The 25,481-nt window shown below is 46.2% G+C and overlaps 1 protein-coding gene across 1 annotated transcript in view; it reads left to right on the top strand.

The window, feature by feature from the left end:
- LOC146187335 (cell adhesion molecule Dscam1-like) overlaps nucleotides 1-25,481 on the top strand; it is a 668,136-nt gene that overhangs the window by 257,302 nt on the left and 385,353 nt on the right. The window contains exons 5-6 of the mRNA XM_084607643.1: nucleotides 10,698-10,980; nucleotides 14,505-14,660. Of these exons, the coding sequence (XP_084463769.1) occupies nucleotides 10,698-10,980; nucleotides 14,505-14,660 (439 nt within the window). The remainder of the gene's footprint in view (nucleotides 1-10,697; nucleotides 10,981-14,504; nucleotides 14,661-25,481) is intronic.

Below are 25,481 nucleotides of genomic sequence, written 5' to 3'. Positions count from 1 at the left end.
TAACCTAGTTGAGTCACAGTAAACCCTTTTTCACCGAGCCCGCGATCAACTCATCGTTTCTTCTAATCTTGTACGGCCGCCGCTAGCGATCAACTCTGCGACTGCGATGTCTCATCGAACAAGACAGCCGTGAGAATTCCTTTTGCCGCAGACTGTCGATTAAGTGAATATTGTTTTCGCCTTTGTTAAAACCTTGATCTGGCTTAGTATTTACGCTTTGTTTTCTGTGTAACTCTTGTCCCTACTTACTATATCTGGAAAAACTTGCTTTCTTATTTTATAGTTTTCTTTTATCGCAGTGTTTTTTCATTGTCGGTTTTCCCTCTTTTCATTTACCGAGTCGCCTTTTATCACTTTCGTGTCGTGGAGATTCGTTTTTTTCTTTAGTTGTAATATTATATGCCGTGTAATTTAGACTACTATCTATAGATATAGAGTTGTTTGTAAAAAATTGACTTTTTTGAACTTATTCCTCAATCTCACGCCGACACACGTACTTCACGGGTTGACCGGCTGTCAACCGTTAATAATTATAGGATTATTAACGATGCGCCCTTAACGGTGCGCACACTCCCAGACACCCTTAGAGTGAGTGGGGGTAGCGGTTCCGAAGGAGATGCCCTCGACCTGAGTGGCAAGCTCAGCCGGAATTCAACTACCTTGTAGTGACAGAAGGGGGTGGCCGTTTGGTGCCCAGCTGTCGCCGGTTCAAATCAGAGTAAGGATCGGAGTCAGAAGTAACAAACAAAACACAATTTATGCACAGCAAGAGACGATACAAAGGAATACACAAGATCACTTGAAATGCACACACGAGAGGTTCACAGAATAACAAACGCTAAGCATGCAATTACAGAGGTATTCAATAACACAGAGGCTTTACAACACAGAGCAATACACGAGAGAGTCAAATAACCAAACACCAAATTGTTCACCGGGCACTGCTGCAGACCGACGCCTGGAAAGCCACGATGTGGCCGCCATGTAAGACGAGCGCCGCTCCCTCGCAGATCTGTAGGCTTGGCAGCAGCGGATGAACCCGGGGGTCGAGAAGTAGCATTTGCGAACACGCTGCAATACTAGTTCACACACTGACTGACACACACCAGCGACGCGACCTCCATTAATAGGGCGTGCCGCGTCTGTCTGTTCCAGCGCGCCAAATCTGACGCGCGCACACACACTTAGCTTCACTAGTTGAAGCATTCCATTTTCTTCCTTGCGAGCCGTACGTCGTGATTGGTTAGGCGAGGCCGAAAAATCTAGAGAGGACGAGCGCTTTCGGCCGCTTGAGTCCCGGTCATCGCCAAAGAGGACGGCGCCGATGCGTACAACGGCACGCGCTCTCCTCGCTCGGGGAAGGAGGCGTTTCTCGAATATCGTCGAACCTTCGATGCGGCGCCGTGCGGGCTTCGCGCCGCGCCGGCTTAATAAAATGGGCGCCGATTTCGTGACACCGGCCTAACTTTATCTGTGTCCTCACCCCTCAAACTTCATAGAGGTACGGCGGGTAACCGTTAAGGATAGCCCGCGCTAATAATAATAGTAATAATAATAATAATAATAATAATAATAATAATAATAATAATAATAATAATAATAATAATAATAATAATAATAATAATAATAATAATAATAATAATAATAATAGTAATGATATTAATACAGATTCACTCATTAAAAGTATGACAAGGGCCGAGGAAAAAACTTGAGGTGCTTGACGAACCCCTGGCCCCTTACATGTACGGAGGCATTACGGTAACATTATATACATATTAGTCAACGATCCCAAAATAACAAAGATATTTGCAAAACTTATAACGTACACATTGTAACAAAATGAAAAAAATATATATACAACCAGGCTATTCTTTAAAGCGAAGGAAATGCTCACGAATATCACGTATCGGTGTACTAACTATATCAATATTTTTATGGTGTAACGTGTTTAAATGTTCCGGTAGCTGAGAAGCCATCATTTGTAACCTGCAGTTTGGTCTTCGAGTTTTAATCTGCCATTAAGGGGGGGGGGGGGGCGTTGTCTCGTGTAATACAATTTCTCGTTGTCGTTAGACAGGCTACAGTCCCTAAATAATCAGTATGACGAAGTTGCTCCTTTTTATACCTCGAAAGCAATAAAAATTCTCATAATACCCGCGTCATCAAAGTACAGTCTTGTAAAAGAAATTAAGCATGAACATTTATCTTATCACTTTCTTTTGAAGTAGGTAAATTTTTCGAAGATTGTTTAGGGTAGTCGTGCCCCCAAAAAAGGTGACAATAATTCAGATGAGACTAAAAAAAGATTTAGATATAAGTTCTTTGATATTTGCTGGAAGCACTGTTTTGAGACGATATAGACGTCCTACGACTTCAGCGTGTTTGGGCATTATAGTGTCTACATGATGATCCCACGACATTGTTTCGTGAAATATGACACCGAGTGTTTTAAATTTGTCTGGTATTTCAATCTCTTCAGAATTTAATAGTAGTATTTTATTAGTGTGCAGAAGTTTGTTCTTTGGTCAGAAGATAACAGCTTTGCTTGTATTTGCATTTATTTTTAAGAAATTTCGTTCTGTCCAGGAGTTTAGTTGGGATAAAGTAACATCCCCTTTGTCTATCAAGGCATCTTAGTCATTCGAAGAGAGTAAAATACTACTGTCACCTGCATAGATAAAAAACGATGCCTGGTCAGTGATGTTTCTGTGTCATTAATATACATGTTGAAACGTAAAGGCCCTAATATGCTGCCCTGTGGCACGCTACAATTAACATTATTTAAGCTAGACTAAAGCCCGTTAATTCTAGTATATTGTGCACGGTTCTAAAGATAGGATTTTAAAATTTTCAGTGGAAAGCCTCTAATTCCGCACATTTCCTACTTTCCAATCAGCAGTTCATGGTTTAGAGAGTCAAATGCTTTTCCGAAATCTATTAAAATTCCTAGTACGACATGTTTCTTTTCAAAACTGCTAATATATACTCTTTTTTATGGAGATGCGCTAGCTCAGTAGATTGGTTTTTACGGAATCCAAATTGCTATCCTGTTATAATGTTATTTTTTTTTTCTAATAATGTTTCTAGCCGCAAAAATTAAGTTTTTCTAGGCCCTTCGAGAACATAGGAAGAAGAGAAATCGGTCTGTAGTTTCCAAGGGAGTTCTCATCACCCTTCATTTAAATGACGACTACTTTCAGTTCAGTTCAGTTCAGGCGTTCAGTCGTGTCCGACTCTTCGTGACCCTATGGACCATGTCACGCCACGCTTTCCGGTCTCTCACTATCTTCTTAACATCACATAACTGCATCTGCAGTGCCTCGAGGATGCCATCTAACCATCGCGTTCGCTGCCTACCCCTTCTCCGGCGACCCTCAACCTTTCCCAACATCAAATCTTTCTCCAGCAACTCCTGTCTTCTCATCAGATGACCAAAGTGACGACTACTTTAGCCACCTGTATTTGATTAGGAAATGTGCCATGTAAAAAAAAGCATAAGTTAACTAAATGAGTTAGCGACGATGATAGTATGTCTATAACAAACTTAATTGGCCTCATCTGAAAAACGACCATGTCACAGCCTAACTTTTAGAAAGTCCCAAAAATGCCGACAGGACCTCAAGTTGAGAAACAGAATGAAGGAATAAGCTATGTTCTATGCGATCATTAATGTATGGGATAATCAGTATTGTCAGAAGGCATGGTAGTGACATCTGTGAAGAATCTGTTAAAAGCATTCGACATAGCGATCCTCGTGAGCACATTAGCGCCATATGTTATAGTTTCAATGACGTCATCCTTTCTCGAGGGTTTCAACAGCGAATTAAGTTTTTTTCATAACAGGTCTGAATTACCTTCACATCCTTCAAAATATTCACAGAAATACTGATTTATAGCAAACATAATGTCCCTGTTCAGCTTGTTTCGTTAGGCTTTGAACGTAGCAAACAGTTCAGGATCCCTGCATGTAATGAATTTGCTGTATAGTTTGTTTTTCTCCTTGATTCGCTTTAGTAAATTGAGTGTAATCCATGGTTTTCTTCTGCGTCTCGTTATATATCGAAAGGGCTTTGCATACACTTTGTTCACAATATCAATAAACATTTCATAAGCAACAATGCAGTTTTCCAAAGAATAAAGCTCAGAGAAATCTGTACTGCTAATATCATCTCGAAACTTTCTCAAGTTTTTTTCAGACGTACACACACTGGCAGGAAGGAGTAAGCCTTGATATTTTAGGAAGTTTAGGCTCTTCAACCACTATAAAGATACCAAGTTGGTCACTAATATCACATAGGACTACTTCTGATTTAACACATGAAGCATCATAATTTGTTACAAAAAGATCAAGTAGAGTTTCAGTAGCACAAGTAACACGAGTTTGTTTAGAAATGACATTTTCACAGTTATTGCTTTTGATTACAACGTTCAAACACCGCGTATTAATGTTTCCATACTTAATGTCTAGATTCAGGTCGCCTCCAAGTATTATCTTTAACGTTTTTGCGTTTAGAAAGGCAAGAAACTGGTCAATGAAATTAACAAAGTTTGAAATATTGCCATCGGGTGGTAGGTAGATTACAGAGTGAACCATTTCGCCAGTAATTGTCGTTAATATTTCATAGTCATCAAAGGAAACACAATATTGAACAACAGTGTGACATTTCAGTCCCTCATTGACGAGCAAAGACACGCCGCCACGACGATCGCTGCGGTTAATAAAAAAACTGTTATAGCATGGCCGGATGAACGTGTCATCATCAGCCAGCCAAGTTTCAGTGAACAGGATAACATCGTTGGTGAAATGAAATGAAGATAACAATAACTCTATTTCAGAAAATGTGCTATTTAGTTACCGTGCATTTACATAAGAACATTTAAATAAGGCGTGATATTTCAAACCAAGAACGTCTTTCCGTTCCTCAGGAAGCAAGTAGAAAAAATTCATTTTTCTTCTCCGCTTGTATCAACCGCACTTCAACACAGGGGCGGCCTAGGTCACTTTCTTGTCATGATCGCGCTCGTCTTTCATTAGATAGGCGGTTTCGCCGCTTTTCTTTCTCACATAAATTCTTCCGTGTGTACCATGCAAAAGGGAATCCATGGTCATCCGCCCACGAATTTGCATGCGGAAACAGCTGCCGGTTCCGTTTTGTCAGGTTCTCATTCAGATAGATACTGCACTTCTGATCTGTTCACCGCGATCATTCCTGGTCTTAAAGGGCCACTATCGAGGGAATGACCTTTTGAGAAAAAGAGCCCAGGGCTTCGATCAGGTGCCGGAGATAGTCTCTGCAAAATGCTGCGGGGATACGCGCGCCGCAAAGCAGCAAAAATACAAGTCAAAGCTCTCTCTTCCTGCCCTTCGGGAAACCAGCTTCCCCGTTCTCTACGAGCCGCAAGGATGACGTCACAGTAGCAAACGAGATTCATTGGTCCGTCTCGTTGACTGAAGGGTGAAGGATGGGCGTAAGCCACTAATTGTGTCCACCGCTCGCTGCGCGCTTTCCCTCGCCACGGCCGGACTGAATGCAGTGGTGCGCGCTCCCTCGCCCGTTCTTTTTGTTTCTTTTTTTTTTTTCATGCACGCAGAGTACCACGCCCCACCTCCCGCCAAACGCGGAGAAGGAAGGGGAATTTCGCACGCGGAGGCTAGACGACCGGCCACGAGACTGAGAAACCTTTGCGAGGGAACGGAAGGAGAGAAACATTACAGAATCGGGTGATTGCGGTGGCTGTAACTGCGGTATTAGTTACTCTTTTCAAAAACATTTTGCGGCCTAGCGTTCTGAGGGCGAAGTCTCACAGTCAGCGGGGAAGAATATATTTTCGACCGCAGGGTGGACAGTGGGCCTTTGCGCCACTCATCACGCGTATTTTTAGTGGCAAAGCGAACAAGAATTTTGAGTGTTTTACAACCCTTAGCCGTCAGTCTGTGCAAGGCATTAAGTTCATGTTGGGCCACCGCGGGTAGGTTTATCTTTCACGCTACCTCATTGATTTTTTATAACACGTTCTCACCGGGGCAACTGTGAACTCCGTGGATTTCTAACTTGAAGAATCGGCTGTGCTGTTCTATGGTATTCAAGTCCTCTTTCTACTGACGTACAGGTGCGGACATAAGTAAACGAAGCACGCTTTTTCAGTCAAATTAAAATAACGGCTTCCGCACTGGCGATAAGCAAACAATATCTGTCCAAGTGAAATGGCACTTGTGTCTACTACCGGTCAACACGTACCACAACTACCAGTTTCCAATATGCACCGCGTGAAAAATGCTAGAAGAAAAAAGCGCGCTCCGTTCACTCTTGTTCGCACCGGTACATCTGCCTGTTGACCCCCTTCTACCCTCTCGACGCGCTTTTGCAAGCTCTCGATTGTTTGATCTTGTTTGTTGATACGTGCCAGTAGCTCATCATATTTGGATGACATCATTTGCACCGATGCCTCAAGATCAGTAACGGTAGATTTCAGACCTAAGAGTTCACGTAGCTGTTTAACAAGATTCGCACATGACAGCATCAAAACCTTCCTCCTCGCTTTTTGTTTTCTTTAGGAATTTGCCTCCCGGTACGACAGAGTGGGAATTTATAGCTTTTACGAGCTGCGTCTCCCCTCGCGCGAACAACCGTTTCCTGCAGCCCTGAACACGCGCTGACATGGCAGCTGTAGAAGCAATCAGTGCAGACAACTGATGCATCATCGGAATCCACTGGTTCAGAATGGAAAATGTTTAGGCGTTTTGGTTCATCGTCAACGAAGCAAAGCGCAAAAAAAACGACAAAGGACGAAGTGAGGAGAAGACAGCGCTACTATCAACAAATCTTTATTGCGGTTCCGGAGCATATATATATATATGCATATACACACTTCAATATAACGAGGGCAAGAAGGTACGACCCGTTTGTCAGCAGTCATTCGAACGAGTTTCTTGCTCTCAGAAACCCTATTGTCTCGCAGATTTTAGCCTCTTTTTACGCATGGTTTAAGCCACTCACATTCACCACCGAATTGCCCGAGCAGAAAGCATTATGTTTTTATATTTGCGGCTGTATTTTAAAGATCACGCGTGTTGGGCGTATAGCCAAGGGCCAACAAGCCTCCACTACCGTACAGTTCTTCGCACTCTAAGCTGGTTAAGAGGAATATCGTGCTGTTCTTCTTGTTGAGTGCAATCAGCTAGTCATACCAACCCATCATTGATGAGAGTCTTCGCTCACAGGTGGCTCGTTTGGAAGCGGCGGGTTACCCTAGGCTTGTGATAGTCTGCGTTGCGGAGGCCCTGAATCGCTAACAGAAATCTGAAGCTAGTCTGAGTGACGAACAGGCGGCATAAAATAGGAGAAGAGAAAGAGAAAGACGAGATAAAGAGAAGATAGCTGTCATCCCGTACGTGCATGGTTTCTCGCACAATCTTATGAAAGTGAGGCAATTATCCGGTGTACAAGTTTGTTTTCCGCGTCAAAAAAGCTTATGAGCCTTTGTAGGTTACGTTGTCCCAGACGTACGCAAAACCCAGCGTGCAATGTACCTTGCCAGAAAGATGTTGTGTACAAAATCCCGCTTTCATGTGGTAGACACTACATCGGCCAAACTGGAAGATGTCTGAACGTCCGGCTGCACGAACACTCCAAAAATGTCGGCAATATTGCCATAGACGAACCGTGAGACACCGTGCTCTGCTTTGTTCGGTCAAACAATTGCTGTGTATCGCCACCGCACCGGCCTGACTAGGGAGATTGTGGAAGCGTCGCTGATAGCACCGTGAGAGGATGAATGCGTTAGCAAACCGTCGGTGGCTCTATCAAAAACAGATCTGGATTTGTTAGCTTAGGCGGCACATGAACATGTCGTACCTTCTTTCCCTTGTGATACTGAAGTACATATATACATGCTCCGGAACCGCTAACAACATTTGTTGATAGTAGGGCTCCTGTTCCCACCTTGTCCTTTGTTGTTGTTTTTTTTTGCGTTTTGCTTCGTTGTCTACAGGTTCATTGCATTTGAAGCAATTTACAGCCATTTTACGGGCAGAAGGAGAAAAAATTCACTTGGCAGCAGCAGCGACAAGGAAGCGGCAGATACAAACTACGACAGACGAATTATACACACCTGCAGAAAGCAGAAGTTGAACGTTGCTTCCTGGCGCCTTCGCCGCTGCTGCCAAAGTGAAGAAGCCGTAGATATCAGCTGATGATATCAATGTTGCCTGTGCTTTGCTTTGCTGGCGCGAAGTTTGGGTGGCAGATTCCAAAAAAGGCCGGACTGGTCCTGGTCGCAATGTTGGTTGGATACAACGGCTTTCGTTGAGGCTGTTTACGGGCAGCTCAACCGCGGGGAATCCCTCGGACACCGCAGAGAGAAGTTGAACGTTGCGTTACCGCGCCTTCGCCTCTGCTGCCAAAGTGCGCTTTGGCAGCAGCAATTTCACCGTAATAGCAGCGTCTTGCAGTACTTACGAATTCAAAGAAAAAGATATGTCGATTGGTTTCTTGAATGTAATTGCCACTCCTACAAGCCTATACGCAAACATCGAGCATCGTAGGTTTTTTTTACGCTTGATATTGACTCTCCGCTAAAATGTGCTGGGACCATTGCATCAGATGTTAGTGATCACTGCGCTGTTTTTGTGCCTGTGTCCGAATTGTCCCATGTAACAAAATGTGATCGGGAAGTGCTGACCTTTCAGTCTATCACAACAAATAGCATTTGTACCTTGAGAATTTTCACCGTGTGCATTCGTGAGGAAGGATACAATGCATGCATAGATAAAAAAGTAAAACCGATTTATTAAGATTGCTTTCCTTGGCAAACAAAAACTGCTAGTAGCACCACAAAAATTGAAACACCATGGGTTAACCCTACACGTAAAGGGGATGGAACGTAAGAGTAAGCTCTCCAAACTCTTTGTGACGATTTGCATTCCTGGTTTAAGGAGTTTAACGTCCCATAGCAACGCAGGCCATGAGAGACGCTTTAGTGGAGGGCCTCGGTAATTTCGACCACTTGGGGTTGTTTATTGCGCACTGACATCACAGCACACGGATACTTTGTTTTCTGCCTCGATCGAAAAGCGGCCTCCGCGGTCGGGATCCGAACTCGCATTCTTCGGCCCTGCTGTCGGACGCCCTAACCACTGCACCGCCGCCCCGGTGCAACGCACAATCATGATGGCATTGCTATGTTCAAGGCCTATCGAAATAACCTAACCAAGGAGTTAAAACCTGCTACGGCTTCTTATCAACAGCACATACCTGAAAACAACACTATTTTTATTTGTTTGGCACCTGCACCGCCGGGAGGCATTACAGCAGGGGAGGATAATTTCATATTCACAAACAAGAAATCATGCACTTAGCGCGTGAAAAAAGTCTTCATTATGATACAATATTAACAACATGTGGCGGGGAGGAAACACAGACATTTCTACCCGAGGGCAGGACGCATACTCACAAAAAAGCGGCATTTCGTGTTTGATAAAGCGTTTATTTTCACGATAATCACATTTTTGCGGCCAAATTGCCGCATATATCGTCGGCAATGGCGGTCATGTTGACAGCGGCCGCTCAAACCGGAAATCCCAGCTTTCTGCGCTGCTATTGGCGCGCGTCCGCAGCAGCTTCCGGGTCGAGAGTACGCCGCGCCGCCCGCGTGTCAGGTCCAGATCGACGACAGTAAGCTTTTTTTCCGACCCCGGGCGTCGAGTGCGTGGCGCCGGGCGACAACCGCCGGCTTGACGCTGTGTGCGAATTTCAAATGGGCATCCATAAGAAGCTCGCCGCTACTCGTGAGCAAGACAAATCAAACCACGCCTCATGGTCGTTGCTGGTAGGAAGCTGAACGACAGTGCGAGCCAATCTGGCTTGCGGCCCGTAGTTTGGAGATCACTGACTTAGAGCAAGTTTTCGTGTCGAGCAATGCAGTAGTGAAGCTCTATTAACGAGGTAGCGTTAAAGATTGCGTTCACCTAAAATCCGGATTCTGCGCCCGTCCGCCGGCGTTGACGTTGTGAAGGAGAACTAATGACCATGGTGCTGGCAGGCAGCAGCTGGCCGCTGACATGAGCGCGCTGACAGGACATAGGGTTGCCTGATGATACAGTTGGTCGGGCATCTCCTTTCATATGAGAGGGTGATGTTAGACTCAGCCTGCCAGGATGCTTGCATTTACCCCTAGGTCACGCAGGCAAGTTTATATGGTTTGGTTAAAGCGGAACTTTTTATGTCGGACGGTAGGCTTCGCTATAGCGCCGTATACCCTTAACAGAAGAGCTTAAGAGTCCCCCTTAATTATTTAGTTTTCAGTTGGCGCGTAGAGCGGCTGTGTATTAAAGCTATCATCTAAAGCACCTCAAAGACCACAACGCAAGCTGCGGTGACTTATATGACGCGGCTTGCATCGGCAGAGCCACGGCGTGTTAATGATGATGATGATGAAGGGTAAAAATAGCGTTTAGGCGGTGGCCGACATGAAGAGGAAAGTAGTACTCGCAAAGGAGTATTATTTAGAGTATTATATGCAGAGTATTATATGTTCAATCGGTACGTTCTAAAAACCGAGACGCCTCCTCCATAGGAATGGCACGATGGCACTGAACCTGCTAACGGCGCCCTCTCTATGCGTTGGTTACTGTCTAGCCATTCCCTATGTCAGTCCAGTCCCTTCAGCTGAGTTCCTTTCACCCACCCCATTCGCAGGCGTACGGCCACCCCCCGCCGAGCGTCCGGTGGCGTCACGTGGCGTTCGGCCACGCCGGTGGCGTCAGCGGCTCCTCGTCTTCACTGCTACTCCAGCTGCACGCGGGCGCCCTCGGAGAGCCCCTGCAGGAGGTGGCCGGCGTGCGGCGTCTGCTGCCCAACGGCACGCTGGCCATGGCGCCGTTTGGCGCAGCGCAAGCGCGCCACCACGCGGGCGTCGTCCAGTGCGTGGCCGAGAACGACGTCGGCCGTATCGTCTCCCGAGACGTGCACCTCCGCGGAGGCACGTACCGTTGATACTACCTTCTCTGATTACCACGATGGCGAGTCAAGCCAGCCGTTCTTGGGACGTGTACTGCCGCCTTCTGTCCTACATGCTGGGCAGTGCTCTCACCTCGAAAGAAAAAGTTGCTCGGAAACGGGGGGGGGGGGGGGGGGAATTGTCGGGGATATTTTAAAAACAATGATGGGTCGATGAATTTATGTATGACTCCGCGCCAGGCACTTTAGCGTGCAGAGCCCCCTTTGCATCTGACAAATGCAACCAGTCACGGCCTCGGGCAATACACCGTAGGGCCTGCACTGCTGCGTTCTTGCATCAAACTGCTTGGAATGCCATTCCCGCGTGATCAGGCTTACACGAGCACAAATACACAGTTGTACCTGATTACTACAGCACTTATTGGGATCAATGGAATTATAAACGATTGTTCTGAGGATCAAAGCTTTTGAATGCATTTACGCTTCTCTAATTTGCAAGCTCGCTACCCGTGCAGCCGATAGGACGAAATTCATCGAACCCATTAAGGGCGTTTTTTTTTTATATGTTCATAATATAGAAAGCAATCTGAAGAGAGCCTTGGCTGTTCGAAGCAATATTTTTACTTTCGTGTTTTCACTGCAGGACGCGAAAAAAACTAAAATTCAGTGACACCGATAGAGAAGGTCTCTGCCCGCACTGCAGGTTCATCATGTATGTCAGCAGAGCTTAGGTAGTTTAGAGATATACCCATCACAACTGAAAACTAATAAGCCACGCATATGTCGCTATCAGTCCAATATGTCTAAGCCAACACCGAAGATATAGCCATATACAATGCGAATGCTCACGTGACTCTGTAAAGACCTTTTCAAGTAGCCTAGAACTATATAGAGCCCACATTCGGCGATTTCGTCGCTATCTGTCCGGTCCTTGCAAGTCACATCAACTTTCTTTCATGCACAAGGGATGCACAATGCAAGCGCCTCTCTTAAGTCGCGTTAAACGGCCCAAATATTTTATACTGCTGCGCTACCACTAATTTCTCCGGTCACCGATTTCGTCGATCTTTTTCTGATACTTGCTTAACCTTGAAACTCACCTTCTGTCCGAAACCCGAGTGAAAGGAGAAGTACTATAGCAGCTTTCACATTTGCGGTAATCCGTAACCCATTTTGTTTGATTCGCTTTTTCGCGCAACTTTTGCAAACATATTTTCGTTATATGTTTTGTTTGCGCTGAAATACGTCCTCATTTCTTTTTCGAAGCTACAAACTGATGAGACTCGTTCAACTTCAAGTAGGATGAAGGGAATATCAGATAACAAGCTATAAAGTGGTGGTGTTATGTTAGAGTGCGATAGCTCGTACGAGCACACTCATTCTGATTCTAGGTCTACTCGGTTTGCAGAATGTATAATTTATCTCTCAAAAGATTTGAAGCATTGTATCACGAATTTCGTCATGAATGTGCTTTTTATATGTAGTGATTTTAATTGGGAGATAAATGAGCGAAGTATATGGCAAGCAGAAAACAATCGATCAAGCTCCTGCCGTTGTACGCAGATGTGGAACAGCCAAACACCGTTTTATCGCTTCTGCCACAAAGTATGAAAAGCATACGGGTAGAAAAATGAAGCATGCTGATATTACGTACTTACTTATTTAGATAGGGAGCAAACCTGATGTTCAGCGCTGGTATGTGAAAGTGATCACGGCACACCGTGCCGCGTGCCTTTGCGCTGAAAACTATGTCCTTAAATCTAGAATACCAACTAGCCGAACAACTAACTCTACTGAAGTACACCGTCAAAAATTAGGCTTCACATATGCACTTCAGAAGAGTGCGCTTATAAATATGAAGAACACTCTATAAAATGTACAGCCACTTCGGAATGTCGCTACAGCATTGAAAGAAAAAATGGCATATGTGTTTTGGCTGATTGCATGGTGCAAGTAAGTTTCCTTTCTGGAAAATATGTTTTGTTTCCGGAAAATGCTTGAATCCAGAGAACACAAGCAACGAGCTTTCAGACTACCGTTGCCAAATGAAATGTGAGCTGCGGAGGGCGTGAAGAAAGGTCAAGGTCAGGCAGTGTTCCTGTCGTCCTCAGATGTAGGCACGCTCATCTGAATTTTTGTTGTATTACTCATTTTACATTTTCTTTAACTTTGAGCATTAATAGTTTTGAGTCGTGACACACACAGTTGTTTGGACCCATAGCCAAATAATGGCAGTGAATGGGTTTAAATGTTTCACTATACACCGATAGCGACAGAAGTTTTATTGCGAAAGCAATACTACTCTCATTTTAGAGCTTTCAGCGTGGCGCGGCCACACTCACGTGACGCTGTGACGTCACACCCCACGTGACACTAGGGTGAGAGCTGGGCTACCAGCTCAAGCGGTCGGCGTAGAGCGGTCGCAGCCACGGCGCAGCGCTTGACGTGACACCCCACGTGACACAAAAGCGGTCGGCGTGGCGCGCTAGAGGCGCAGCTGGTGCTCACGTGTTACGTGACGTCAGGCACGTTCATACGGCTTGGTTAAAGCGGCGCTTTATATGTGGACTGGCAGGAGCTGCCAACTTGGGTCTCTCGTTTCACATGGAACCGCTATGTCAGAATCAGCCTGCTAGAACCCTGGCATTCACGTTACCCATATAGGCCACTAAGGCACGTTCATACGGGTTGGTTAAAGCGGTGCTTTATATATGTGGGCTGAGAAAGAAGAAAAAGAGAAGAACGCTCGGTCACCCGCAGCTAATTCTTTCGCTCAACATTTGGTTCAGCAGCATTGAAGCATTGTAATTTTTTTTCTTTGTTTGTACAGTAGAAAGCAAGCACGTTTTAGTTTTGCTTCCTTTTTTTTCATGTTCGCCATTCGTTGTGCCGCCTGAGCACCACATCCATTCTTTACAAAGATGCGACTTGCACAGCGAGATTTGCTACTGGAATCGGCTATGACCCACGCGGGTAATGAAAGCGCGATTACGGAAGGAAAATCAAAGCTCTGCAGGCCGGCAAGCTAAGAGCACCCGGTTCACTAGCATCGGCTACATCGGCTACAGTCAGTGAAACTGTGGTGCCAAACTAGTCACCATCTCTGGAAAGAGTGAATGGAGCGCTCCAGAGGAAGAGCGAGAAGCGAACATAAGCGAAACCAAGCAAAACTACAGAAAAACAGATGAGCATTCCTCCCTCCGATGAGGACAGGCAGACTGCCTGAGCTGGACCTTTTGCCACGCACTACACTGACCTCAGTTGATTTAACTGTGATGGTACATGCTCGACGTCTTTCCCTAAGTAACCAAGTAGCAACGTAAAATGATAAAAATCGCAGATTGAACGGCCATCTCAATTAGGCGACTCTTCGACACAAAAACTGGCCTTCCTGCGCGCAAAGGCTCAAAATGACCTCCGAACTTGAGGCTTACACCCCAATATTTCAATGCTGCCTTTTTGAATTTTGTGCCATCGACAGTTCCGTTGCCTTCTTTCTGCAACAAAACGAAGTACCTTATCTCGAGGTGTCCGACCATCGCGCAGTGGTTGCCCAAGAGTTCAAGACCAAGGTGTACGACGAGTTCGTGGTGCGCGGCAACACGGCTGTGCTGCACTGCCAGATGCCCAGCTTCGTGCGGGAGGACGTGGACGTCACCGGCTGGATCCGCGAAGACGGCCTCCTCATCCAGACCGGACAAGGTGGCGGAGCAGCCGAGCAGACAGCCAATGCACACCAGAGGGACCCCAAGGGTGAGAAAGCGAACGCTTTTTAAGATACCTTCCCGCTGTCCCTACACGCATCCACTAAAGCCTACGCTCTTTGTTTGTTTTACAATGGGAAATTTGAGAGCAAAATCCAGTAATTCCGTTTAAACTGGAATTCTCCCTCACATAGATGCTCACAAATGTGCTGTCTAAAAGGAAGACGATATAGATGCGCCTTGATCTGCATGAATTCCGAATGGTTGTCCGCTGGAAATTACAGTTATCGAATAAGCATGTTAGAAGATTAGAGTGAATCGAAATTTGCCACCGATACGACGGCCCTATGGTGTCATGCACTAGCCAGCATGTCCCGTGCCTATCTCCAATAAACAGTAAGAAATAAAGGACAATTGATGCTCACTCTATTGAAAGTTATTATACAACACAAAACAAGTTTATGTGACAGATTAGACATGACATATTATCATATTACTCCGAGGGAAAAAAATGTAGTGTATTTTCAGAAGGAATATATATGCGACTAAATATGAAATGGAAAAGGTGTAAGTGAAGTTTTGTTTGGCTTAGGTATCTAGAATTAGGCTGACTATGGGTTTGTTAAATTGTTGATCACTAGAGTTTTTGAGAGCTAGATCTAAAATTTGCGGATAGGAAGACAAGCTAGGTATGAGGTATGTTAGTCTCTCAAAACCGTAGTTTGTTCGATCAATCGAGACATTGTATTTTATCAGCGTGCGCACATTTGCGAGCTTTCTTTTGTACGTCTGCTCAACAGAAAGAAGGCTCAACTTCTTTAAATACTTTTTCATGCTTTCTTTAATAGGTACTATGTTTGCGATAGCGCGAACAGCTGTTTTCTGTAATATGAATAGTTTTGTTTTGTTTGTTTGTGTTGTGGCGCCCCATACCAGCAAACCATAATGAATGTATGAATAAACAAGTTAACATTACAGCTTGTTCTTGAAATTTACCGGTACTAGCATTCTAAACGTATTTATAATGCCGATAGAATTGGATATCATACGGCTCAAATAATCTACGTTATCGGGCAATAGAAGGTGTTCTTCAAAAAACACGGCCAAGAACTATCGACTTTTCTCGACTAAGCAAATTACCATCAAATTTCAGCACGAATTTGCCTGATAGAGATTTGTTTTTAGCTCTGGTTTTCTTGACATTAAGTTCAAGCCTGTTTGACTGCAGCCATTCTGACTGTTCTGCCAACCAGAGATTAGCTCTTTGTTGCGTATTCCCTAAGTTTTATCCTGAAAAAAGGCGATTATGTCATCAGCATACATAATCAGGTCTTTTGTGTAGCGAATGCTGGCTATATCATTGGTAATGTAACGCAGATGCACGCACAAAGAGAGTAGTTGTATAACAAATATTTAAAAAGGGGTAGCTGACCACACACGAACAACTTCAGGCTAGCGGTGCCCAGCACGAACCACCCGCACTCGTACGTACCCACCGACACTTGTACGAATATAAACCAAGAATAAAACAGCATCCAACACCGAGCCTTGAGGAACTCCGGCCGAAATTCGGCCCATGTTAGATTGAAAACCATCTACGACTGTAAACTACAATCGGTTGTCAAGGTAGCCACTTATTAAATTTAAGGAAATGCTTCTTATTCCATAGTGGTAGAACTTTTTCCTCAGTATATTATGTTTTATAGTGTCAAACTCTTTACGTCAATCTAAAAATCTTCCTATAGTAATGGATTTTTTCTCGGTTTATTTGTAATAAGGCAGACTCGGTAGGACTATTTTTGGGGGATCCAAACTGTTCTGGAGCGATAATTTTATTTTGTTCAGGGAAGCGGCAGAGGCGAGTGTCAATTACGTGTTCAGCTTTTTTCGAGAATACTGATAAGATATGGCCTGTAGGTATTCATGTCGTTTCTCCTCCTTTGTAAATCACATCAACGCGGGCTATCTTCCTGCTGTCAGGGAAAGGTGGACCCATTGATAGGATTGCGTTAATGATATGCGGTAGCAGATAAGCAATTATATCTTCAACCTTTTTGATCGGAAATGTTAGGATGCCATCAGCACCTGGTGCGCTTTTGCCTTTAAGTGTGTCAACAAACTTCATAATCTCGGTAGCACTGCACGGTGTGAGAAACATTGTTCTCGCATAGCTATTCTTCAGGTAAGTAACTGGATCTTTAGCACCGTTAGCAATCCGTTGGGTGAACTCCTACGCTCAAAAAGTGTTCATTCATTTTATTTAATAAAGCTTCACGTTGAAGAACTTGACCATCTAAATTAAGGGATGTCGGCAAGTTTTGGGATTGATGACCTAGTAATTTATTAAAGGTACCCCATGTTTCCCGAGGGCCATTAGACATGGCAAACCTTCTTTGGAAATAGTCCCTGCGTGCTTTCTTGATATCTGTGCCCAGCTTGTTCATGAATATTGTTACGTGGCGGCAAGCGATGACAACAGGAGAACAGAGGACAGAGAGAAGATGCTCGATGGTCGTGAGATGACGTTTAATGAATCTTTGAGCGGGCCTAGCGCGCGCGCTCCTGCCCACGCCACTGCCCTCTTCTTCCCCCTTCGTCCGTAACAATATTTTAAATTCCCGAAATATATCTACATTTTTTAGTGTGAATAAATTCAGAGAATAGACGGTTTATTTTATTAATTTTCTTATAGAGGTTTCTCGAGATCCATGGCTTACGGCATTAGTTATTTCGTTTAATACTAGTTTCAGAAAATGCCTGATCGTAGATTTTTTTTCAAAGACTTGTTAATATGTGGAATGATCTACTCGGATTCTGCTCAAGAAATACATCACTCCAGTTTGTGTCTATGGCGAGCTTGCGAAACTTTTCAAGGGTTGTATCATCAACTTTCCTGTAAGCATTCTTCTGCTTCTTTTTTATGCCATCTTAAGTATACTATGACATTAAGCAAAGACTGGGCATGTGGTCACGTATTCCTGAGTTCAAAACACCATCAATGCTTCTGTAATGCATACTGTTCTGGGTAATGCACACGTCGATAAGGCTACCAGTATTATTTGTAGCTCTTGTGGGTGCTGTAATCAGATTTCCAGTGCCATGACACTGTATCATGCGAAGAAAAGCTTTGGTCGCTGATTTACTCGACAACGAATCAATATTTATGTCTCCGACAATAAAAACCTTTAGGTTATTTTGTGCCGCGTAATCAAGAACTTGTTCCAGAAGAGCACTGAAATTATCTATTGAAGCTACGATGAGCCGGCAGGCTGCCACAAATAAAAGATTGCCGCAAGATACCGTTAGGAGTTCAGCATCTTCTTACATTGCACAGAATTCAGGTATGGGGCTGAAGGCTCTCTCTATCCTGATGTATACCAATACTCCACCTCCTCGCTTCCCGGATCAGAATAAAGATATACTTTATAGCTTTCAAACGTATGTGCGTAGGATTGATTTGAAAATCAAGTTTCCGTAAAAGCTAAGACGTCAAACTGCACATGAAGATCAATTATGTACGAGTCTAAACATCGGTTTTGTTTCTTAGACCGAGAGCATTCATATGAAAAATTGCAGAATTTTTACGAACCTGGGACTCACTATTTAATTTCCTAAAAATGAGCTTGTATTGAAGTAGGCCATGTTTAAGTTGTGAGTAGAAACAGGTTATAGACGCCACAAGTGTTGTGCAGCTGGCAGAAGCTTTCCCGGTTGCTTGTTGGTGAGTACTTGAAGATATATGTGACAATTTGTGGGCTCACAAATCATGTCAACGTGAGATTTAAAAGGCATTGCCAACATATTAGGTCATTTTGCACACTGCTTCTTCATTGTAAATCCCCAGTATCGTAGGACCTTCTTGCTTTCTAACAAAGACACGCCCGTTTCGAGGCCACACATAGCGATAGTGTTTTTTTCTTTGCACATTTCTTTGTCATCCAGATAAGCCTTTTGACACATGGGATGAGATTTTCATTGATGTATATGTCATCTTCTTTCAGCGCCATTCTTTCTTCAATCCACTTCTCTCTGACTGCTTTGTTCCGGAAAAGCACAAGTATTGGGGGAATGCAGTTTGGTTTCCTCTTTATTCTATGCACAACCTCTATGTCCTCAAGGGTCGGATCAGGGAGTTCAAGTTTGCCTGCAAGTGACTGCATAATGGCTGACAGGTGTTCTGTGTTGGTTTTCTGGACTCCGTGAATTTCAACAATTGTTTTTCGGGAATACTGTTGCAATATTTTCACCTCTGTTTCCAACTGGATAATACGACCATTTCTTGAAAACAGCTTATCCCCCAGATTATTTGCTTGTTTCTTTAGGTCATTAATCTCCTCCCTGTGCGCTTCAACGGATTTCAGAATCCCAACATTTTGCTCAGAGAGGATATCAAGAAATCTCTCCATTCCCGAGAATGTTTCACTTTGCCTTTTTATTTTTTCATTTGTGTCATCAAGCTTACCAAGTTGCTGTTCATGCTTCTTTTCCAAAGCAGTTATTCGCTCTAACAATACGTTCAGTTTACTCATAACATCGGCAAGGGATGGTTCCGGGAGTTCTGCCTCACTCAGAGTCATTGGTTTTGTTATCAGTTTTGTTCTGCGATCTCAAAAGCCGTGGCTTGCTGGTTGTGTGTGTATGTATATATATATATATTATCACTGGGACCCCGTTCAACCTTAAGAGATGCAGCTTCGCGCTGCAGAAGCCACCTTCTCAGCCACCTTCTATATATATATATATATATATATATATATATATATATATATATATATATATATATATATATATATATATATATTGTAACATAACGTTACACAGAAGGCGCTCTGGCACTCTGGCACCGAAGAACACCAACAGTCAGTCAGGGCAGCACAAAAGCGGAGCACCGTTTCGCTTCGTCGTCTTCTCCGAATCGCCCGTTGAAATCTTCGTCGTCTATGGATGGCATGTGTCATTGCCCCCCTTCCTGGCAGCATCGCCTCGATGCTGCAAATGCTGCTTGATGCGATGAGCTGACAGATATTATGCTAGTTTGGTGTGGGATACCACAACACAAAACGGGGCACCATCAGTCTCAAGAATAGTCAGCGGGGCGATCGTAATAGGGTTTCATCCGGACGACGTGTACAACATCAGTGAACTTGCGTCGTCTGCGGCTTGAGGGATCTTGGGTCGCGGATTCAACTTCGTAAGTAACGTCGCTGAGGCGGCGGAGGACACGATATGGGCCGAAGTACCGGCGCAGCAATTTTTCAGAGAGCCCACGATGACGAACGGGCGTCCAAATCCAGACATAGTCTCCAGGCTCGTAGGCAGCGAAGCGCCGTCCCCTGTTGTAACGGTCAGCGTCTAGTTTCTGTTGTAGGTATATGCGCTGCCTTGCTAGCTGCCGCGCTTCTTCCGCACGCTGGGTAAAACTGGCGATGTCCAGGTCAAGCTCATCTTCGTCGTCGGTGTATACGGGCAGCATTGTATCCAGTGGAGTGGTCACTCGACGGCCGAAGACAAGCTCGAAGGGTGTCAGCCGCGTCGTCTCCTGAAGTGCCGTGTTATATGCGAACGTGGCATATGGGAGGATTTGATCCCAGGTCTTATGCTCTATATCCACGTACATAGACAGCATGTCGGCCAGAGTTCTGTTTAGCCGTTCCACCAAGCCATTAGTTTGCGGGTGGTATGCCGTGGCCCGTCTATGGCTAGTGTGTGTAAGGTTCAGTACAGCCTTAGTCAGGCGGGCCGTAAAAGCTGCCCCGCGATCGGTAATGATAACAGCCGGAGCGCCGTGACGCAATACGATGTCGTGGACAAAAAACTCTGCGACTTCGGTGGCAGTTCCATTTGTGAGCGACGCGGTCTCAGCATATCGGGTCAAGTAGTCTGTCGCGACAACAATCCAACGCTTTCCATTACTTGACTTCGGGAAAGGACCAAGAAGATCCATCCCCACTTGTTGGAAAGGAGTTTTCGGTGGAGCGATCGGCTGAAGAAATCCAGCTGGTTTCACGGGTGGAGTCTTTCGGCGTTGACAATCGCGGCAGGTTTTAACGTAAGACCGTACTGAAGGTAATAATTTCGGCCAATAGTATTTCTCCCGAATTCTTGCAAGCGTACGACTAACTCCCAAGTGGCCGGCGGACGGTTCGTCGTGACAAGCGCTTAAGATGTCGGGCCGCAGGTGCGTAGGCACTACGAGTAGAAATGTCTCTTTTCATCTTTCAAAATTGCGCTTGCAGAGAACTCCACTTCGTAAAGCGTATGACTGCAAGCCACGACGAAAAACAAGCGGTACTCTACCACCGCGTCCTTCCAGATAATCGATGAGCGGCGCCAGCTCCGGGTCCTTGCGTTGAAGGTCAGCCATATGGGATTGGGTAATGGCCCCAATAAAGGGAAAATCATCGGCGTTTTCCACTGCAGTGGAGTCCAATGGCGCGCGTGACAGGCAATCCGCATCTTGGTGTTTATGTCCCGACTTATAGACAACAGTGACGTCATACTCTTGAAGACGGAGGCTCCAACGAGCTAAGCGTCCAGACGGCTCTTTAAGGCTTGCCAGCCAGCACAAGGAATGATGGTCGCTGACAATACGGAAGGGTCGTCCATACAAATATGGTCGAAACTTGCTGATGGCCCAGATTACCGCAAGGCACTCCTTCTCCGTTGTCGAATAGTTCGCCTCCGATCGTGAGAGTGTTCGGCTCGCGTAGGCGATAACCCGTTCTACTCCGCCTTGCCACTGAATGAGTACCGTGCCGAGACCAACGTTGCTGGCATCAGTATGTACGTCGGTTGCGGCGTCTTCATCGAAATGGGCGAGTATTGGGGGTCTTTGTAGGCGGCTTCTAAGCTCCTGGAAGGCTTGTTCTTGATCGTCTCCCCACAGGAAGGGTATGTCTTCTCTGGTTAGTGCTGTCAGTGGTTCAGCTATCTTAGAAAAATCTTGGACGAAGCGTCGGTAGTATGAACAAAGACCTAGAAATCGTCGAAGTGCCTTTTTGTCGGTGGGGCGTGGAAAATTTGACACTGCGATAGTCTTCTCGGGATCAGGAAGAACGCCCTGTGCACTGACAACATGGCCGAGAAAGCGTAGTTCCTTGAAAGCAAAGTGGCATTTCTCAGGCTTGATCGTTAGTTGCCCGCCTTTGAGTGCTTGAAGCACGACGCGCAACCGGTCCAAGTGTTGCTCGAAAGTAGGCGAGAAAATAACGACATCATCTAAGTACACCAAGCACGACTGCCACTTTAGACCTGATAAAACCGTGTCCATCATACGTTGGAACGTGGCCGGTGCAGAGCAAAGACCAAACGGAAGCACCTTAAACTCGTATAGGCCGTCGGGCGTCACAAATGCAGTCTTCTCTCGGTCTCTCTGATCCACCTCGATTTGCCAGTATCCGCTTTTGAGGTCTAATGAGGAAAAGTACCTGGCGTCGCGTAGTCGGTCGAGGGCATCATCAATCCTGGGCAGCGGATAGACGTCCTTTTTAGTCACGTTATTTAACTTTCGGTAATCGACACAGAATCTCAAGCTGCCATCTTTCTTTTTGACAAGGACCACTGGCGACGCCCATGGGCTCGTCGAAGGCTGGATCACGTCGTCCGCAAGCATTTCATCCACTTGTGCCTTAATGGCGTCACGTTCCTTAGGAGAAACCCGGTACGGGCGCTGGCATACCGGTAACGTGGTCTCATCGGTGATGATGCGGTGCTTGGCGACTGGAGTACGACCGACCTTAGAGCCTGTGGCGAAGCAGTCTGCGAAATCGCTCAGAAGAGCCGAGAGAAGATTCCTCTGATCGGGCCTCAAGTCGGGGTTAATTTTAACGGTTTGCAGAGCATGACAAGGTGCGGCCTCTTCTTTAGGGTTCGCTCCGGCGGTGCATAAATGAGGCAAGGCAGCAACATCCTGAAGGACGGCAACAGCCGTGTCCTTGCCGAGATGCCGCATCTCCTTAGCAAAATTTGTCAGGAGGACAGTAGCACAGCTGTTCTGGAGTTGTACGAGTCCTCGAGCAACGGCTAATTCCTTCTCGAGTAGTAGCGGAAGGTGCCCATCCGCGATGCCCTCGTAATCGTGGAATAAGTCATGCTTTACAAGAACCAACACACTAGAACGTGCCGGAACCCTCACGTCATCACCGACTATACGCAAAACGTTCAGACCCGAATCTTCGTTTTCAATGCGCGCCACGGCTCGTTTCGTCGAAAAGGAAACACGCGCTTCTTTCAGGTCAATGACAGCGCCGTTGGTCTGCAGGAAGTCCAGACCAAGGATCAAGTCTTTCGAACATTCAGGAAGCACGATAAATTCTCCGACATACACAAAACCACGGATGCCGACCCGCGCTGTGCACTTGCCTGCAGGTTCGATCAAGTGACTTCCCGCCGTGCGAATTTTCGGGCCGGACCAATGTGTCAAAACTTTCTTCAGTTCTCTGGCGAGACCACGGCTCATTACTGAATAATCGGCACCAGTGTCGAGTAACGCGGTGACATCCACTCCATCAATCGTTACACATAAATCGGAGGTAGTATGCCGGATGCTGTCGCTACCTGACACAAGCGAAATCTCGTCGGGTCGGCCTGACGATGACGGAGGATCTTGACATTTCCCGACATCAGCGACCCTGCCTCCGAAGGCCGCTGGAATTAGTTTTCCCGGCTAGGGCTGGGAGAGGAGCGGCGTCGGGAAGAGTGGGGACTTGTCGAACGGTAGCTCGTCGGGGACGTCGATCGACGCTCTTGGTACCCGGACGTGACGGGATACTGTCGCGCTGCAAGGTCACTTGCAACCTCAGTAGGCCGTTCGTCATTCCGATGGTAGAGTTCCTCCGAGGCGAAACCCCTCATGTTGACGCGGCGGTACGGGCACGCCCGGTAAAGGTGACTGGCTTCCCCGCAATGATAGCACAGGGGCCGACGGTCCCGGGGCCGCCATACTTGACTTTTACGGGGTCGCTGGTAGATTGGCGGAGGGGAGTAGTTAGGCTCCATGCGGCTCCATGCGAGTCCCTCCATGCGATGACCCTGCGGCTCCATTGCTGGAGCTGCGGCGTTGATACTATGGTCCGGCGGGGGAGCCCTACGCAAGACGGACGCGTAGGTGGGCCTCGCGTCAAACGTCTGGTGGGGAACGCGTTGCTGGGGAACGTCAGCAACTTGCTGAGCTGCCATACGCACCTCGTCCCGGACGACTTCAGCCAGTGAAGGAAAAGCTGTTGTGTTGCAAGGCATCCGGAGCGCTTGCAGTTCCTCCCGCACGACAGAACGGATGAGATTTCTTAGTGCGTCCATGTCGCTGCCGACATGCACAGGGGGTGCGTCGGACCCAATGACGTTCACGTTACGGTTGTACTGACGGGCTCGGTGTTGCAGCGTTGTCTCCATGGTAGCTGCCTCGCTGAGAAACTCCGCCACAGTGCGCGGTGGACTGCGCACCAGTCCCGCGAAAAGTTCTTGTTTAACGCCGCGCATCAGGTGACGCAGTTTCTTATCTTCAAGCATTTGCGGGTCCGCACGCTTGAAAAGGCGAGTCATGTCCTCAAAGAACATACGCACACTCTCGTTCTGGCGCTGATTGCGCGAGTGTAGCGCAACCTCTGCTCGCTCCCGGCGGTCGGCGCTAGGAAAGGTGGCTTTCAAATCACGACAGAAGGCTGCCCAGGATGGAAAGGAAGCCTCATGGTTTTCAAACCATGTCCGTGCAGACTCTTCAAGAGCGAAGTACACGTTGTGGAGCTTGCGCTCATCAGTCCACCCGTTGTAACGCGCAACTCGCTCGTAGTTCTCAAGCCAGTCCTCGGCGTCCTCGAACACGTCGCCATGAAAAGAGGGGGGTGTTCGCGGCTGATGACACAGGATGTTGGTGGGAAGCCTGCTCTCAGATGTCATTGCAGCAGGTTCTATGGCCGTCTGAGGGTGCGTCGTCCTGGTAGCGGCCGGAAGTGGTCCGAATTCAGGAGGCTCTCCACGTAGGCGGCGGCCGAGGCGTTGATGTACGGGGGTAAGCTCCGTATTGGCAGGTTGATTATGCAGGACTGGATCGTTACCCCGCACCTCCACCAGATTTGTAACGTAACGTTACACAGAAGGCGCTCTGGCACTCTGGCACCGAAGAACACCAACAGTCAGTCAGGGCAGCACAAAAGCGGAGCACCGTTTCGATATATATATATATATATATATATATATATATATATAGGATGCGAGAACATTTAACGTACTTGGCCGCTTAAAAAATTATAGAGCGAAGGGTACGCTTCATTTAAAGAAACATTTTATTAGACTCGACGTTTCGACCAGAAGCTGGCCTTCATCAGGAGTGTGAATGCAAGTAATGGGAGTAGGTTTTATATGCAAAGAGTGGAAAGAGAGACAGGTGCGCAGAGTACAATGGCATTGTAGTGATGGGTAGGGTAAAAAGCAGGTGCAGGCGGGGAGTGGAGGAAAGTGCAGGTTGAAAAAAAAAGAAAAAAAAACGGCACATGGAAGGAAGCACAGTAATAGGTATGACCCCAGGCGACAAAAGCAGGAATTGTGTGACCCTCATTGTGTGTATAGTGGGGGAGGCTGACATTCCTTTGGGCCACCTGCAGTAAGCTTGACTTGGCCATTTTGGGTGTGTTTGAGGAAGGAATTTACGGGGTAACTGAACTTTGAAGTGGAGAAAGAATACCAGGGCTCTCATTAATACCGGCATGCAGGGCATTAAATTTAAATATAAAGTACGATTCTCGCTGTTCCCGTTCGCGGTTGCTATGGAAGCCGCTCTGGAGAAGGAAAACTTTAAGTTTGTCGAATTTGTGACTTTTCTGTT

This window comes from Amblyomma maculatum, chromosome 6 (assembly GCF_055883805.1).
Source record: "Amblyomma maculatum isolate TAMU_Amacu chromosome 6, ASM5588380v1, whole genome shotgun sequence".
In the NCBI taxonomy this organism is placed as follows: domain Eukaryota; kingdom Metazoa; phylum Arthropoda; class Arachnida; order Ixodida; family Ixodidae; genus Amblyomma; species Amblyomma maculatum.
Note: the sequence above shows the minus strand (reverse complement) of the source record. Positions and strands in the feature narration are given on the sequence as shown.